This window comes from Hetaerina americana, unplaced genomic scaffold (genome assembly GCF_022747635.1).
Source record: "Hetaerina americana unplaced genomic scaffold, ioHetAmer1.1.p SCAF_80, whole genome shotgun sequence".
NCBI classification, from domain to species: Eukaryota; Metazoa; Arthropoda; class Insecta; order Odonata; family Calopterygidae; genus Hetaerina; species Hetaerina americana.
Window position 1 is genome coordinate 999,684 of NW_027287428.1, and position 19,545 is coordinate 1,019,228.

The following is a 19,545-nucleotide window of genomic DNA, read 5'->3' on the forward strand; positions in this document are numbered from 1 at the left end:
ACCTTCCCCAGACTTCTCTGAAGCATTATACTTAGCCATAATATCGTAAACAGTTGTCTGGGGTACCCAAAGAATCAAACTATTTCATTGGGTGAATGCCCAGTGCGAACACTTTTGATAATAGCGGCTCTTCGATTGTACTCTGCACCTGCACATAACACCTTGGCCATTTAGAGGCTACAACTGTTTACCAGATGCTTATAATTTTCAAGAATGCCAATCGCGACCTCCAGTGGCACTACAATATGGTGAGAAATGCAAATTGAAATTTGTCCACAGATAAGCACTGCACCCAATACACTATGGTGTAAGACTTTTGGAGACAGAAAAAGGTTTATTATTAAATTTTTATTTTCTGCTTGGATGAAAATTTGGACAAATTTTGTGGGTTTGTCAAGAGGCAGGAATTCTATTGAATATTAACTCATGCATTCGGTTAGAAATTAATTTTCATTCATTGTCTTGTTCTGGCAGGAAGAAACCTTTCCTGAATCATGAATAACCAACCTAAGCCCATATGTTTCATAACTTAAGATAAAAGTCTCATGATTGAACTGTTCATACATGGATTCATAAGATATCTTTAATGTTTCCAAGCTTATTCTGAACTTAATACTTGTACATCAAATTACTACTTCTTTCCAATGCAACAATTTTATAGAGTAAAAATCATTCACCTTGACTGGGATTTGAACCCAGATCCCTCAATATCCTGTCGAGTGCTTTAACCAGTTAAGCTATCAAGGCGTCCTATTAAACTCCAAAAGTTTGGGGCTTTTTAACCTCGTGGACTGTGGGGCGTCTCGCACGACTACGAATGCCTATAACATTGTATGCACAGTATTTCGTCACAACATCTGATTCCTTTAAAAGCCCCAAAATTTTGGAGTTTAAGAGGATGCCTCGATACCTTAACTGGCTATTGCACTCGACCGGACATTGAGGGATTCGGGTTCGAATCCTAGTCAAGGCGAATGATTTTTACACTCGCTGTTACATTGAAATGCATATTAGATGATGACTCCGTTAAAAGTTACTGTTGCAGCATCTCCGCAGTTTCTTTGGAATTGATTCTCTAATGTCATAAAATCATCATTATAAATCATAACTAGTATACTGAGGGATCTTGGTTCGAATCCCAGTCAAGGCAAATGATTTTTACACTCTGAAATTGTTGCATTGAATTGCACATTAATGGATGACTCCATTAAAAGTTATTGTTGTGGCATCTCCCTCAGTTTCTTTGAAATACTACTTCTTTGTTCAAAAGCTGTTGAATCATCAATTTTTACTGCATTGTTAATAAGCTAATCTTTTGCAGGTGCATAGGACATACATATGCATAGGACAAGAAAACTAACACAAAATGACATAAGACATGTACTATCTTATGTCATTTTGTATTAGTTTTCATGGCAGACTTCATGAAATAAATGATCAAATTGGGAAAAACTTCAATCTGAGGAATCAGAAGTCAAGACAATATTGCTCAAAATAAGAAGTGGTAAGCAGTAAATGAAATGAGAATACAATTGAGGAAATATAGTTAAATCATTAAAAAATCGACTGAAATATAACTAAATAAAATATGTGAGTAATATATCAACTAAAATATGTGAGATTGGTAAACATTGACTTACAATGGCCCAGTCCAGCCAGGTGAGCAGTGGCATTCACCAGAGATGTGATGACATAAACCTCCATTTCTGCATCTGCATATTTCATTACAATCTTGCCCATACCTATCAGGAGGGCATTCCTCCTGGCAGTGGGAGCCACGCCATCCCCGAGTGCACCGACACAAGCCTTCGGCAGGATCACATGTGGCCTCATTCAAACACTGGCAGTGCTTCTCACAATCTGGTCCCCATCTTCCCTCTGGACATGCTAGGTGAGATAAAAAGGAATATTAGCATAAAAGGAACAGTAACACCAAAACACTGGATAAAATTTAATAGGTGAGGGGAACCTGTTTTATTATGTTTACTACTAAATGGTTAATTACCAAGATTCATTTAATATCCATTAAATCATATAACAAAATGAGTAGTTTCACACATGATATGGTGAAACTTGTACATAATAATGACCAAATGGTAACAATTTTCCAATAGATGAGATTTACTAAACCACTGGTTTCCATGGACCACATGATCTTCAGGTTCAAAATGAAAGAAAGTGCCCTCATATATACAATTTAACTGGAAGGAAGGGGGAAGGGTGGGAATGATGTGGCAGGAAGGGGAGGGATGGGAGATATGGCAGGAAATTTCACTTAGAGCATGATGGCTAACCATGCAACACATATCCTACCCCCCCCCTTCCCAGTGTGTGTCAAGAATAGGAAACTATTTCCCTTCCCCCTGCATTGGACCTTAATCTCCCACACCATGACGACCACCAACTAGGTCCCTCCCTGCTCCCTGATACAGTTCCTGTTACTGATATGGTGTACGGAGATGGCCACCTAATCATTCAAGTGGTATTCAGACACTTCCTCTTGAAATGTTTTGAACTCCATATTTTGCTACCCTATGCCAACCCTTTCCTCATCACCCCCCCCCCCTCTATCCTACCACATCCTCTCCCTTCCTACCACATCCTCCCCCTACTTACAGGGTAAAAATGTATATAAGACATCGCTTGACTTCATTTTATACCAGAAGGTGATGTAGTACGCTGAAACTAGTCATGTAATAAAACTAATCTAGTGGAAAATTGGCAAAATTTGGTTAATATTAACATCATTACATGAAAGACTTGTATGCTCACTTGACAAAGTAACATTGAACAAATGAGGCTTTCACAAGGAGTAATTGATGACAGGGATATTGATTAAGGATATTAGGTGAAGGAATGAGGTTAAAAGGAAGAGTTGATGACAGGGATGTTGAGTAAGGACATTAGGACAACATCAGTGAAAACTTTGATAAAGAGCATGGTTTTGTATGATGCAGCATCCTGTTTGCTGCAGCAAGATTGTAGGCATAGATTGGAGACTTCTGAGATTTGGGTGTGGTGGAGGATAGAAAAGGTGAAATTGATGGAAAGGAAAACCATTAGGCATGGTGAGGGTAGAGGGAGATTGTTGAGAGAAATCCAAGGTAATAAAGGTGGATGCAGAGCATTTTTATTAGCAATGGCATGCTGAAGACTATGATAAAGAGTAAGACTAGGGGCAAGCAAGGTCACAGGAGTAAAAAGATAAGCATACTGGACAGAATGAAAGGAAATAGAAGGTAATTGCAACTCAAAAAATTTAATGTAGGGTGAGATATCAGGTTGTCTCGTTAGATGAAGCTAAGAAATGTAGCAATGAGCAGTCTTGAGTCCATCCAGAACCCAACTTAAATGGTAGACAACCAACAATAAAATAATGAAGGTATTTATAAATTTATAAATATAACCTGCTGAGACCCTCCCATGGACTACAACCTTGACTTGTTGGAAGGGCTAATGTGTTCCCATGAGTGATGATGTCATGTTAAAAACACTATTGAGGAAGGCAAGGGAAAACCACCTCAATTAATATTCCCAAGATTTACATGATGGACATTATGGAGAATATGAGTTCTGGAAACTACAGGACTCAGCCCAATCAAATGTGTGTTGTGCCTAGCAGCAGGAAAGCCAAGGCTCCCTCAGTCATCGCAAAACTGACAGCAGCAGAACAGAAGATGCAGAAGAAAAAGACTGAATTAATTAGAATAGGAACTTGGAATGTTAGGATTATGATGAGGAGAGGAAAATTGAGGAGAATATATAGCAAGAATATATAGTATGAGGAGAATGTATAGCGAGAGATGGAAAGAGGAAATATTGCAAGGTGAGATGGAAGCATAGCGGGAATTACTGGGGTGATAGTCATAGAGCAATATACAGCAAAGGGGATGAGAGCCAAAGAGGGGTTGCCATAATATTGAATAAAAAGGTAGGAAGAAGCATATTCATCATACAACAAGCAACGGAAAGAATATTACTAGTAGAGATAAAAGCAGAACTGATGAACTTGGTCATTATTCATGTATACATGCCACCAAGCAATCTTCAAGAGGAAGAAGTTGATAGGGTATATGACCAGTTACAGGACATAATCCTGTATGTACCTGCAGGGAAACATTAGATAGTGATGGAGGATTGGAATGTGACGATAGGCAAAGGAAGAGAAGGTGATAAGGCAGGGGACTACAGTTTAGGTACGAGGAATGACCAAAGGCAGTAAGCAATTGAATTCTGCAGGAGACGAGGGTTAGTCTTTGCCAACACTTGGTTTATACACCACAAAAGGTGTAGGTATAATTGGAAAATGCCATACGACTCAGAAAGGTATCAGTTAGATTATATTATGGCTAGGTACAGATTCAGGAACATGCGATCAATTTGCACAGCTTCCCGGAAGCAGATGCAGACTCTGGCCACAATTTAGATGTTATGAACTGAAGTGTCTGTTCCAAAAAGATAAGGCAGGGGCAGCGGGTTAGGAAATGGAATGTAGAAGCATTAACTGTAGAGAAAATCATGGATGAGGGAAAAGAGCTGAAAACTATCCAGGAAAAATGGAAATATTTAATAAAAGAGATACCAAAAGCCCCAGGAAAGGACAAGGAATTCATGGGTTACGGATGAGATGATTAGAAAGATGGATGAGAGAAGAAAATGGAAGAATGTAAACACAGAGCTAGGCAGAAGGAAGTACAAAGAGTTAATTAATAAATTGAGACAGGTAACAAATAAAGCAAAATAAGCTTGGTGGAAGACAGAGCAAGGATATGTTTCACAGAGAAAAGGGTGAAATTTGTGAGCTATAGAGCAAGGTTAAATCACTATCAGAAAGTAAGAAGGGAAGAATTGTGCTACCAGTTCGAGATAAGTCAGGTAAGATAATAGTTGACACAGAAGAGATCCAAGAGAGATGGAAGGAATATATACAAGAACTGTACTGCAAAGAACTTCGGCCAACAAGGTTAGACATAAAAATAGAATATGACGTAGATGAAGACAACATTCTAATTTTGAGCATCATCATCAGGTCAAAACCAGGCGTCGTGTTTTTAAATAAATTGTGTGGAATTACAAGGTCAATAATTTCATTTCAATATGGGAGAATGTTAGGCAAACGAGGAAAGAGCAGGAAGAGGATAGGAATGTTGGATGGTATGAAGGGGGGAAGGAAGTGCACAGAGATGAAGAGGGACTTGTTTTAGAATAGGAAGTAGGGTGGTCTTTTGTTAGAAGTCACAAAATATTTATTTGGTAGCTGCGTCAATCCACTACCTTACTCAACCAGTAGATTACCTAAAAATAACCTGCTGAGAGAATCATTATAATATCAAATCAACCTAAGAATGATAACTGCCATTGATATTTACTTGTCACTGCCACTCTAAAATGTGAATTGAATCAAGACAGCAAATAAAACAACTACTAATTGCAAGGAATTACTTGTATATAAACTTACTCAGCATATGTGCTTAAAATTGGATAATGGTTGTCATTTAATACATAAATGTGATAAACATGATGGCACCCTGTTGCATGCCTTCATAATAATCATCTTAATGAAAAGAAGAAAATACACATAGATGCCTTCATTCATTATACTGAAGCATCAAAATATGTGCCCATAAAAAATGACTAGGAGGAACAATTTTATTAGGTAATTTTTCAAGCAAAACTACATTCTGAATTCATTTTTTCCATCAAGTTTCATCTATTGGCATTCAAGATGTGCGTAAAAATAATTAAGAGTATGATGTTTGGTTAATACAGGGAAATTTATTACTATCACATATTCCCCCACGAAATTTTCAAACAGTGAGAATGTAGAGATTTAATACCTAATACATGCTGGTTGCCAACAGCATAGAATAACACATCAAACTCCTACACACATTTCTTGACCCTGCATTCCCGAGTTCTCAATCTGCATTTTTGTCTTTTGATGACGACAGTTTCACTCACCATCCTGCTTGTGTCCTTGGGTCAAAGGTATTTTTTGAAGCTTTCTTGTCTGCCTTACATAGGGCTGGTAGTCAAGTACTGTGTTCTGATTGGATAGTCCTTTTCCACACACCATGGATATCCATCGTCCCTGTTGATATTTCATGGTCTTTTTAGGATTTCAAGTGCCACACAGATTTTCCAGGGGAAATAGCACTTGTCCTTTGCTATTACGTTCGCTCCCTAAAAATTGATGGCATGTCCTGGCTCAATCTAAGCATGCTTAGTGATGGCTGATAAGTTAAATTGTTTCATTTCTGCTTCCCTGCGATGTTCTTTAATCTTTGTTGTGAGTGATCTGCAGATTACCTGATGTAAGATCTGCCACAAGAGCATGGTACTGTGTATATACCTTCTGATAGCTGCTTAGGGATGTTGTCTTATGGTCCATGCAAGAGGCTGTTTATTTTGGTCGCGGTATCAAACCTTGCCACCACGCTATTATTGTTGAGGATCCTGGTTATCCTTTCAAAGGTTCCGGCAACATATGGAATGGGGGAAACTCGTGCCCCTGGTTATTAAGCATCTTCCTCTCCGTTGTCATGGGAGATCAGCTGATGTAATTTCTTTTCTACTTTCGGGGTCCTTTTTTAGGATCATGTCAGTCATGTAGTCATATAGCTTGTAGTGCATCGTCTGGTTTTTCAAAAAAAGGACTATCCAATCAGAGTGCGGTACTTGACTACTAGCCCTTTATAAGGTCGACAAGAAAGCTTCAAAAAATACCTTCGACCTGAAGATGCAGGAAGGATGGCTAGTGAAACTGTCATCACCAAAAGACAACCTACACGAATAGAAAATCTGGAAATGCAGAGACAAGCAATTCAATGCTGCAGAAACCTTGGTACGAATCCTACAAACATTTCAGTACAGTAAATGTTCTGCCATGCAAACTATAAGACCCAAAGATTTCACAATTCAGGCAAAATCTTAGTTCCATTCTAAAATCACATGAACTAATGATGGCGCTTTTATAATAGTCATTTTGCCACAAAAATGATGAGTGGCAAACAATTATCCAGAAAAACAATAAAAATTGATGTGGTAAAGCATGAATCTGTTGCACTGAGTACTAAGGTACATCACTCAATGAACTTCCAGTATTTATTAAGTAAACCACAATAATAGCTTATGCATGTTACATGCTTTCAGCATACGAGATGTAAATGTTTCAAGAAGAGTTACAATCTTGAGTATAATTCAAATGGTAGATCTTATCACAATTAAAATACAATAACTTACAAATATTGCATGTCGGACCACCATAGCCTGTTTCACAGCGACAAATATCGGGGGCAATACATGTTCCATGCACACAGTCGTTTGAGCAAACTGGAATACATACTTCATCTTCACCATTACTCTTCGTATAACCGGCACAACACTCTTCCACAGGCCTAGTTTTCACAATATCCTGCATAGTAAAAATAATATTACTACAACAGCTTGGAAATTCAGTCCATTATTGCAAACTAGACCATAAGGAGGCAAAATTAAAATTAACTTAGAATGAGTGATATGCACTGAAACAAAATATTTTATATATATATTTAAAATCAATAAAGAAAAATTATAAGATATAATATCAGATGCATGATATTTAGCTAAAATTCGGGAGCAAAAAATCAGGACTAGGGTTAACAGATTTCAATTTTTCTCTTAAATTAATGAAATTCCCAGGTGGAATTTTTTTTATGTTCAGTTATTTTCACACATTGAAACACAAGCATGCATGCGTGGATACAGGTCCAGAGCAAAATTCCCAATTTGGTACTACAATAACCTACTAAGGTATGGTACATTTCATCAAAGTGATAATTTCATGAAGAATAAGAAAGGGATAAAGTATATTCTCTGCATATTTGCCTATCACCAAGGGACAAAATACTGTACCAAAAATGTAATTTAAATTCCCCTACATTAGATTACTGGAAATACACAACACATAATGTACTTGTACTTAATAAGATTGTACTCAAAATCTTTACTTACCTGATCTATGTATTCTGTTCTGAATTTTATCCTATACTTTGTGCATCTTGGAGGAATACTAAGACACCATGCATACTCCTTCACTTGATATGGCTTTTGCTCGCTTACCCTTACTCTAGTGGTATACCTACAATAATTTTACAAGAATACTAAAAAAAACGTTGAAAGCAGACACATTCATAAATAAAAGCAGACAGAGTCAACATAAGTGAAACATAGCAATATCAACACATTGCGATATTCATAAATCACACATAAGCTAAAATAGTCACCAACTTCCCATAAGTGATACTAAGTGTAAGACATTATTATGAATAAATCAGGGTACACATTATTATCAATTCCATATTATTAGGCAATAAAGTTGTGCACAATAAATAGAAAATATATGAACACAACAACAGATTTGACATAAAAACTTGAATATAAATTCAGGCAGCAATAAAAATAAATGAGTAAAAAGTTCACAACATATTCACTCAAAAGTATTAATTAATAATGTCAAAATTGGTTGTTTTAATATTCTAAATAGTAAAAACTTTCACTTGAAGCCATGAGAGACAAAGTCAAAACACACCTTATTTTTAAAAATTATTTAGCAGAGAATACAGAAAACCGGTGAGGCATAAACAAGTTTTATTGCTAGTCAGGATAATTAAATCTTTTAAATTAACTGCTGAAATCAACCAGATAAACATGTGAACATATAACTTTTCTTGCCAGGATTACTTTTAAACTGTTCATGTCTTTTGCATATATAACAATGAGCTCGTAAGGGAACTAAGGGGATCAAGTTGGTGCTGAGGCTAGAACTCTGAGGGGGGTTTGTATTCTGGAGGTGACATATTTTTCTACGGTATCCCAATCCCTACTTGAGATGCTTTGTGGAGAGCTTTTGGAGTTAGTGCACCATTTATCGGACAGGATGTTACACTGTGGACCCCTTGGCACTTTTCGTTAAGAGTAGGCAAATGCCAATGCCGGGTTTCTCTCCACCCTTCCCAGCCATCCATAATGATGCAAGTGACTTAAGCTGTCGGTTGCCTCCCCTAAAACTACTACCACCAGGAACTAAGGCACTGCTCCAACCAACTGAGTTAAGTATATAACTGCTGGCAAGAATATCCCATGGTCAAATCTGGGGAAGCCTCACTAAACCCTATGTGTCTTCCAGAGTACTGCCTTTATCTGGGAAATCATTGGTTGTATTTGAAAAGGAACTAGTACGTCCATTGAATGCATGAGTCCACATACCATGGGACTTTAAATGCTATCCAATTTTTCAGTTAACTGATTATGGATTACAGTAAGGAAACATGTTGCTGGGTACAATAAGTTGTAAAAGGAGGGGAGTAACCAGTGTGAAACACTAGCAGCCTGCCATTTCTCCTTATCCAATGCAAACCATCTTATATCCTGATAATTTTTTCATCTTAATTCTAAATATATTTGGCCTACAAGGACAGTCCAAAATCTACCTTTACTACGTACGTGAGCCAAATAAAAACTGTAAATATTTTTTCATGTGACTTATTGAATAAAAACACTTCTTCCAGTACACTGGAAGTGCAGAATTTCCTCTCGGAAAAAATCTTGGGGTCATGTGCACAGCCACTCATGCCACTGCCTAGTGCATTTCTACATCAAAAAGAAATTAATTTCCTCTCATCGCCTCTTTCAGCGGTCATAACACGTGGTAATCACTTAAAGCGAGATCTAGTGTGTATGATGGATGTGAAAGAGTCTCAAAGTAAAGATCAGCAATGGTTGGAACTATTGCACAGGCAGTATGAGGTTGAGCATTGACATGTTGCAAATTGACACCTGAAATCAGACATCCATGTCACTTTCATCCGATTGCAGGCCAAAGATGAATGAACGATGATCATTTTCAACATATCAGAATATGAGGCAATGGTGAAAGCGGTTTCACTACACATGTAGTGCCCCAAGATAATGCCTTATACATCCCAAATGAGAGACAGTATAAAATTCCCTGCAGATGGCTGCACCTGGAATTTCTTGGATTTTGGCGATGAAGAATGGCACCATTCCCTCCTTGCTCTCTGTTTGGTGGTAGTGGACTCAGGTCCGTCTCCTGCGACGATCCTCGCAAGAAACCATTGCCTCCTCCATCAAAGCACTGCAATAGTTCTTCACAGGCATCATTGCATCACTCTTTCAGTTCTGGAGTGAGATACTGTGGCACCCTCCTTGCAGGCACTTTGTGAAGCTTAAGCATCTTAATGCTATGTGCTGAGCAGTGACTAATGTTCAGATTTGAGGCTGTTTCATCCATCATCACATGGTGATTGTCCATCACAATGGCTTCAGCTGCTGCAAGACTATGGTGTCACAACAGAGTGTGCCTGACCTGGGCGAGGAGCACCTGCCACATAAGTCAAGCCATTTATGAACTTCCAAATCAACTCGTAAACTTGCTGCATTCTTCATTGGTGAATGCAACGAGCAGGACAGTCATTGCAAACTGGAATTATGGCAGATTTTTGCTTGTCTCCATTATGCTGCCACCTGTTGAACATTTTTTTCAAGCTCTGGCACTGGCAATGATGTAGAAAATTGAATGTTTATTACGTTTTTACAGTTTTCCTTTGACTCTCCCTCGTATGTTATATTATCTATGATGCTTCATTTCACGTTTGTTTTCATACACTGGTTTTCCTCATGGACCCATCTACTTCCTCAATTTATTCTGCTGTACCTAATCCACCCAGGTCTTTATTTCTACTCACTGCTCCGTATGACCTCACTCTTTTCCATTTTTATAAAAATAAAACTTTTTAAAATATTCTTTCCATTAAATCTTTTTCATCCATTACAGAATCGGAGGGTTTCAATCTTGGGCTCACTTTTCCAGCCTACAGTTTCTCTGTTTGAATAGCAGTTTTTAGGGGAGGTCACCAAGAGCCAGTATCATATGAAATGGATAGGAAAGGATGAAGGGTAGAGAGAAACCTGGCATTGGCATTAGCCTACTCTTAACGAAAGGCATCAAGGGGTCTGCAGCTTAACGTACCATCCGACGGATGGCATACTCACTCAAAGTGCCCTCCACAAAGCACCTCAAGTATGGATCAGGACACCAGGATTCAAACCCAGGCCCTCTGGGTGGGGAGCCAGTATGTTAACCACTGCACTATTCCGATCCCCTTTCTTTGTTTAACCATTATCTTGTGGTCTCTACTAAATTTGTGAGAAGATCAACAGTACCCTCCTATTTAACTTCTTCTAAATCTCTTTGACAAGGACGTACTGTATTTATTGGCATACAAGTTTCACTTTTTTCTTCCAATATAATTTTGCAAAATAAATCATCGATCATGTTTTATGTGAAGGTAAGATAAAATATTTAGAAGTTCAGAGTTGTCACATAAAAAATGTTGCTCCAATCATTATTACCATTGGTACCAAAAATTATAACGATAGGACCCATGATATACAAATAATGATAATTATAGGGTACCAAGCTGGTAAAAGGTAGAGTGAAGCAGCAGACAGTTAAACCCTAGTTTGCTGAATATACCCTTCCTATAATGAGGGTTTATTTTATATGCCCTCCAATATGGCAGTTCATTCTCAGAGCAGGCTCTATCCACAGGTACCTTTCATTGAGTTTTTTATCAACTGATACTGGTGAAAGAGCATCCCTCTTTTTTAAGAACCTCCTCCTTCAATGATTTCAGATTTTATGTCCATACCTTATTTCACCACTTTAATCAATGAATTTGGCCAAAGAATACCCCCTCCTTGATGAGATTAAAGAATAGACAATTGAGCCTCCAGAAAATGTCATCAAGAGTAACTCCTTACTTTCATACTTTTATTAATGAAACAGAAACATCTTTAAGGAAGACTTGGGAGTCAGATTCTTGTTGCTTGCTATACATTTAATGCTGAACTTCCTTGATACTCCATCTGCGTGAAACTGCTGCCTCTGACCTTTTGTGTATTATTATCTTTAATATGATATTTAATATAAACAATCAGCATGTCTCACATTCAAAATCTTAATATTTTTCCTGATTTGTCTTGCAAAAAAAATTTTTGCGACCATTTGTAAACCCCAAGTAGGTCAAAATGAAGAGCATTATGAAATAACATGTTTCATATTTTTGCCTTACACCCATCCAAAATTTAAAACTTTCTCATAACAGGAAAACACTACCACTAGAAGGAAAGAAATCATAATATCCACACATTTTTCTATCCTGATTAAGCTATTTTATTGAGATAATTTTTTTCGAATTTTTATTTCATCAAAAAAAGTAGTTTCTCCGAGGGAGACCAATTGAAGTATTAGATGAATCAAAGCAGCATTAACTCCCTTTAACCCATTCTTTTAAATAATTTTAAAAAGGTTAAGGGACCAGGTATAAGCTCCTTTTCTCCACAAAAGCCCATTGTTATATTCTTCCTTTTTCCAACAAACGTTTTAAGAATAGGTTTGGATAATTTTAGCATCGAAATGTTTTCTTGGGGCTGCAAAAACACACTTTGTTCTCATTTTTGGCAATCGCAAAATCAAATATGATCACCGATTAACAGAAAAACTGTCCGCTTAAAACTGTTTAAGTTTCCTGTATAATTTAGTTGATACTAGAGATATTATAATCAAATGCCAAAGCAAATAAATTTCACTATCTTCTGGAAACTTACGTTTCTTGTCGAATGCAAACATTTGGGCCCGAAAACGCTGATACAGCTGGCGCATGTCCAATCAGCACGGCAGCCAAAATCAACAGGCATGAGAAGATATGGCACTGCATTACGCCCGCCATAGTCTCGATTTCAACCCAAGTCGTATTTCCGCTAGCAGATCAACACCGATACCACCCCCACCACCTAATAAAAGGACACATTCGGAAAATGTCACTGATTGTGAGAATGCGTTGCAACACCAAGTACCCCTAGGGAAATTTTAAAAGGGTTGTCATTATCGCTTCAAAGCGCTGCCGTCACAACACAGGAAACAGACCGCTGCGATGGTTCGCCTCTTTCCTCACACACCCACATAACTGCTCCTCTTGGCATTGTTCACTTTGACATAAAAACACGCATATATATGTACCTCATCTACAGACTTTCCTCTCAGCGCGCAAATGTTTATGTCAAAATTAACCTAAACAGTAGGCATATGGAATGGGATGCCACAAAAACCTTAACGAAAGACAGAAGAGGGACATTTTAAAATGAACTCCCCACAAATCGGTATTCTTGAGAATTCCCACATAAAACCAAGGATCAGTCACTTGTAACCGACAACAGCTCAGTTACTGAGTCAGTTGAAAAAACATACAATGGGAGAGAGGGGTGCACTGTTGCCAGGTCGACGAAAAACTTCCCCTTCGAACTCTCGAGGATCCAACGATGTAATAATGAGTGCATAGGGAAGGGTAGGTATTTAACAGCAACTCATAGCTGACCGAGAGTTGGCATGAGTCAGGGATAACTCGCGCTGCGACTACTGAACGATCAAGAACAAAAGGCAACCTTTCACTCTGATTCATACCAGCTTGCTGTTATGTTGCGCGATGTGAGCCTGGAACGAAAACAAAGTCGAGATATGCCAATGACGCTGAGTAGGAGGATATTTCAAAGACGAGGCTATTCAAGCGCTGCTGAACTCAAGAAAAAATATTCCGATGACGTAAACGCCCCAGCAAGCAGTTCCTTGGTAGACATATACGAGTACGGAAGAAAATTAGCACGTCGTCCACGAAACAGGCGGTAAATGATTACCCCTAAATACGCGGAATTTTAAACTTTTATCTCTCCTTCGGAGATTCGGCTTCACGCTCTACACATTAAGATAGATGCTCGGAATGAGAAGGCAACAGTGGCCTCTTGATAACGGGGAATTCAATCACGTATGGGCGGACTTGTATGCCCACGTGAGGAAAAGATCAACAGGGAGAGAAACCAGCCGAGTGTGGATAGAAATGTCCGAGCGATAAAAGCGATGTGAACTGTACATATAGATAAAATACATATTTTACCAAATTATATGTCTTAGTCGAGCTTGCGAGTAATAGCCATCGAGCAAAAGCGGATCTGAAGACTACGTCAAGGAATCATTCTAACCAACTCCACAATTCCCAGCCTCCACGGCTGGGCATCCTTGAATGCATGCACACCAACTATTCTCGAATGATACGACCTTCCGAGGTCATGAGAGGCTATGTTAATTAGCCAGTTTCGGAAGTATTCTAGGCATCAGACAAAATAAAACAAGACAATCGGGAAAGATCAGTTATAAAACAATAAAATTACGAAAGATCCGAAACTTATTTGTTGCGATAATTGCGAGGGCTGAAAAACTGCGAACGTGATAGGATATTAGCAAATTAATGTACTTCATCACTAAATATTCTAACACGCACGCAACAGCAGTTGAAATGTTATTCTAAACAAGACTTGGGCGGCTGCTGCGATGCTAAAAAAATGAAAAAAGTACAAATCTGTGCATAATTTTTTGTGAGTCAAGATGTGCGAGGATGAGCTCGACAGCTGCATATACATCACTAGGATGCTTCCATAAATATCTGCATGTATCATGTCTTTTTAGAGGACGTCGCATAACTATGAATTGGGAATTTCCGGATTTTCCATGAAATGGTCTTTCAATGATAAGATTACTCGTAAAATTATGTTTTCATAGAACGCTCAATTTATTAATATTGAGCCCACCTCGGGTGATTCTCTTTACTACAACAAAGCCAAACAAATGGTGGTAAGATTGACACAAAAGAGAAGAAATGGACAGGAAATTAAAGGGCTTTCAAGATGTGGGCTCCATTTACGACTATCTCCCCCACTTCTGATTGCGCTTCAATCTGCGAGTCATGAGCAGACCACAGGAAAAGGCAGCGCGGAAGTAAGCACTAATGACGTAAATGATAAATGATCCTTGGAACCGCTTGAAATTGAAATGAATAGACGGAAACTGATGTTCTGCGTAAAATATTGTGAACAAATAACTTCAATTGCAGCAACTTTTCATCTGACTCGTGATTCCAAGCCTTTATGTATCATGGAATGATTATTAACTGGAGCAATCGGGTATATTGAAAAATGACATTGAAATAATGGTGAATATATGATTAATATCCCTAGATGCTATACACTAATAAACAACCAAAACATTTAATACAGGATAAAGGAATATAATCCATTCCACGACATTACCTACACGGATAGGTATCAAATTCGTTGGCTTGAAAATTAAAATACGAATTATCAAGATTTAACCATCATCTCCTAAAGGATTTCCCTCTCATTCACTTGAATCAGCATGTATATATATGCAAAACAAGTCTAATAAATCGTACTGACCTATTAATAATTAAATGTTGATTTTAAACAGCTGGTTTCCCAGCAAAACTACTCCATCAAGAAAAACTTTCGCCGTACCTAATGTGGCTTTACTCTAGGCAGTAGTATAGTATGGCGATTGGAAATAAATTATGGAAGCGGCTTTAGTAATCTATTATGCTCGGCCGTGTATCAACAATTCACGATAGGATATGCGTTGAAAAATTTAACAAACTACCTCCCAATAAATAAATACACGAGAGGACTCAACGAGAAAAACTAGGTGAGCCCCAAAGCAAACTCCGTCAAATAATCCACACCGTATTTCGATGTGTTTTGTGAAAAGTAGGAAATGATGCATTACTGTATAAGGATGAAACTTTATTACAGTAAGTCTATACATGTATGGCAAACAGTGGGAGAACAGTATACGATTGCCCTAAACCCCTAAATGAAGTTCTTAATCAATACAGATAATAAGTATCGTGACAGCAAATAACACACCCATAGCCTGTCAACTAAGAAATTTACAAAAACAGCTGTCATTGGTGTGTAAGAAGCTAAAATCACAGAGTCAACTCACGATGTACGTCTAACTACTTTGCCGTTCAATTACGTCTACGGCGTATTTCACACAGCAATAAGGTTTTATACGACCAACTTGACAATGAGCAATAGTCTGAATGCTTTGTTAGTGCTTGGAACTAAATGCTGATTTACCTCAAGTTTGGACTTCATGTTTTCGAATTTAATTAATAAATTCAATCCTTTATGGGGAACTTATTATGGTCAATTAAAATCCCAAAACAAGTGGAATACAAAAATGAAAAATATTTCCATTTATCATAACGTAATCACCTTCAAATATCCAAAAAATAACTTCAGCATAATAAACGAACATTCAGCACAATATATAAATCGAACCACAAAGCAACTAAGATAATTACTGAATAAAATCTTAAGAGAAAGTTAGTGTACAAACCAAACGTGATTTCAAAAAAAAAGTTCAAAACACAACAGTCAATGAATTACTTACATTTCACCAAGAAAATCCTCTGTTTTGGTGACGAACTTGATAACAGTACTTACAACAAAACAAACGCGAAGCAGTACGCAAGTATGACACATGACAATCGTACAACACGCTAGCCGCGTACTTAGAATTGGTGATACGGCGTAATCTTTGCAAAAACGTGAGAATATTATTGATTCCTTTTCGCTTCTGGAAATTAGGTGAGATAATTATCGTTGTTCGTGAATGTGTCATATTCAATAAGTTAAAATTATTCAAGCTGTAAATTTATGTTAAATAGCCTCAGCCTTGCGCGTCTAGTGTATCAGCCCGCCAAGTAACAGGCCGAATGTTTAAAAGCTGGGCGCACAACTAAGAACCAAATAGCTCGGCCGATAAGCATGTCTAATATGCCCTAGCATTAAAACCTCCAACTTCAAAATATTAATTTAATTGTAGTTGCACTAGTGACCTTCCGTGTGGTAACACATATTTTAATAAATACAAAAAATCATGCTATTGATGGTCAAAATATTGACTTACAACTTCTTGAAAATGTTTTAGAGTAATTTTTCGGATGTTTCTTTTCTTTTAATCGCATATAAGTATGAATAACATCATTCAGACCACATACTCGGAACTACTTATAATTTATCTAAAGGCTAATTTTATAATAAAAATAAATGTTAACAACTCTGGAAAATTGTTATTTATTCTGAGTAGGTGTGATTAATGATTGAGAAGCACTCGATGAAACACAAAAATATAATAACCATTTCAGTTAAGATAGGCCTGTAAATTCTCTTTGAGGTGAAGGAAATACTTTACTAAATTTAAGCGGGGTTAAAGTATTTTAAGATTTTATGTAAAAGAATTAGATAAAAAATATAATTAAAAGGTTTTCACATGATAAAAGGAGCATACACCGTAGAAATAATATGCACCTGGAAATTGAGACTCTAAAATATTAATAGTTAAATAAAATAGTATGATACACGTTTTACACTAGTAATTGTAATAATTTCAAAACATTATATATATAGATGCCTATATTTACAGCATAAATTATGAATGAATTTAAGCAGAATATTCGAATGAAAATCATGATGGTGAGCAGTTCACAATGACATAACTCGCTGATGGTGCACTGTTTTCATTGGGAAAGGCTTTGTAGAGGTGCCAAGTTAATTTGTTGTTCCAGAAAACTTGTGGGTCATGTCTAACTTAAATCAGGGAGAAATTTGTTAGCTTTATTCTTAGCGGCTAGTACTGGGTCTTTATGATGGATGGAGCAAGGACATATCCTGCTTCGAGACAGGCAAAGAGGTGTGCACAATGCAGGGGATGAGGTCTTTGCAGTAGTTAGGGTCCTCCTAGTTAACATTTTACCAGGCATAGTAGAGCTTAGCTGTGGAAAGGAGATCCCCATGGCTGTCCCGCTATCCTCAAAAATGAAAATAGTATTGAGGGACTCATGGTTGGAGTCTTAGACATTTTGGCCATGGGTGACTGATTGCCTCAGGGGGGATGTAGGAGAGGAGAAAGTCCAATCTTGCCAGATCACACATGCTTTGAAGGTAGTGATTGGACAGGTAAAGTTCATGAATGAAATGCTGTATAAAAATTGACCTCAGACATGAGCACATAGCCATCTGTTGGAGAGTTCCAACAAATGGATCTGTTGAAATCATTGATAGGAATTACTAGTCAACAACAATCACTCGACAAATAAAACTTTTCAATCCAATATTATTACCAGGGGAAAATCAGACACATAATCTTAATCACATAATTTTACTGCCTATTTCGAGGTCTTTGCCACATTTCAAAGGCAACACTGAGTTTATGGTAAGAAGTACTCTGCTGCCCCTTAAAGATCAATCACGGCAGTAAAAATTGTAGGAATTCAAAACAGAGAGTTCACTATCACCTGCTGAGGGAGTAAGACTAGTTTCCAAAAGGGAAATAATGTCCGATTAGGAAAGATCATGCGCATGGGAATTAAAGATTGAAAGCTTGTTACTAATGCTTTATAAAGTTTGACAGTAAATATACGTCGGGTTCATTGTTGAGGCTCATATCACCTGAGAGAAGAACAAGGATCAGAATAATGACTCCACACTCAGGGTATGACGCTAAAGTTACCAGCAAAAGTTTAAGTAATCACTGAGACTTGAGCAATGGATCATTGGGGTAGAGAAGGCGGGGAAAACTTTTGCTTTCCAAAAAAATGTTGCATGACAAAGCAAAAGTGGCAGTATTATTTCTTCTACAGTTGAAGAAATCTGCAAACTGAATGCACCATTGATGGTGAGGACTCATTGGACAAAACTGCATTCACTCAAAGCAAAGAAATCACAATCAGAAGCTAAAAAATGCAGATATAGTAAATAACCCATGAGAAACAGAAAAACGGATATTCTTTCTGGTGGTCATAACTAATTTTCAAAATCTTAGCGGTATAAGTTTAAACAAAAGAAAGCTCAATCAGTCAAAATTCATTCAGCTTCATGAATAATCTTAGCTTTAGGTGAGTTAATGTCATTGATTAATATTATTCTCAATGGTGACCTATCCAGTGATACTTTCTGGAGAATTCATAACAATACTCACCCCATAAGTTTTTGTTCCCCTCATGTATGAACGAATTGGATGCATAGAGTCCTGATATATGTGAAGGAGTGAGGATAGTAGGCCATAGTGGGTATGGGATGATGATGAGTACATAGAAAATATGGGATTAAAGGAGGAAAGGACAAGTGACCAGTAGAGGTACCAACTGTAGAAACCCCAGTGTCATACTGGGCCACATGTCCATTCATTTCTTATGTTGAAGGTTATAGTCTCTTTTGGCCGCACGCATCTGTCTCTTAACTCATTTAGGAACAAGCAACATTTTCTCATTGGCTTTAGCTGATCCTTTTCCCGGCAAGCGTTCTGCATACACCTGTTGACCGTCCACCCATCTTAGGAACATTGGATGCTCCTTTCAAAATAGGCCTTCAGCACTTGTGTCACAGGATTTGGTGTTTTCTATAACTAATAAAATCTAAACAACTTCTATCACAGGCTATGGTGTGAGAATTGACACAATTCCTTATTTTAATGTGTATGTGGAATATAATGAGTAATTAGATCTTGGGAGTGTACACTATCCCACATCATATGACGTAAACTCATTCACAAGAGAACAATTTCCATTAATTAAT

The 19,545-nt window shown here is 37.5% G+C and overlaps 1 protein-coding gene across 2 annotated transcripts in view; it reads right to left on the minus strand.

Annotated features, from left to right (window-relative positions):
- drpr (multiple EGF like domains draper) overlaps positions 1 to 16,419 on the minus strand; it is a 54,848-nt gene extending 38,429 nt beyond the window's left edge. For both annotated transcript variants that reach the window (XM_071597164.1, XM_071597165.1), the window contains exons 1-5: positions 16,361 to 16,419; positions 12,670 to 12,855; positions 7,993 to 8,119; positions 7,243 to 7,414; positions 1,641 to 1,887 (exon numbers count right to left, since the gene is read on the minus strand). In XM_071597164.1, coding sequence (XP_071453265.1) covers positions 1,641 to 1,887; positions 7,243 to 7,414; positions 7,993 to 8,119; positions 12,670 to 12,791 — 668 coding nt within the window. In that variant the 5' untranslated portion in view covers positions 12,792 to 12,855; positions 16,361 to 16,419. The remainder of the gene's footprint in view (positions 1 to 1,640; positions 1,888 to 7,242; positions 7,415 to 7,992; positions 8,120 to 12,669; positions 12,856 to 16,360) is intronic.
- Positions 16,420 to 19,545: the final 3,126 nt, after the last annotated feature.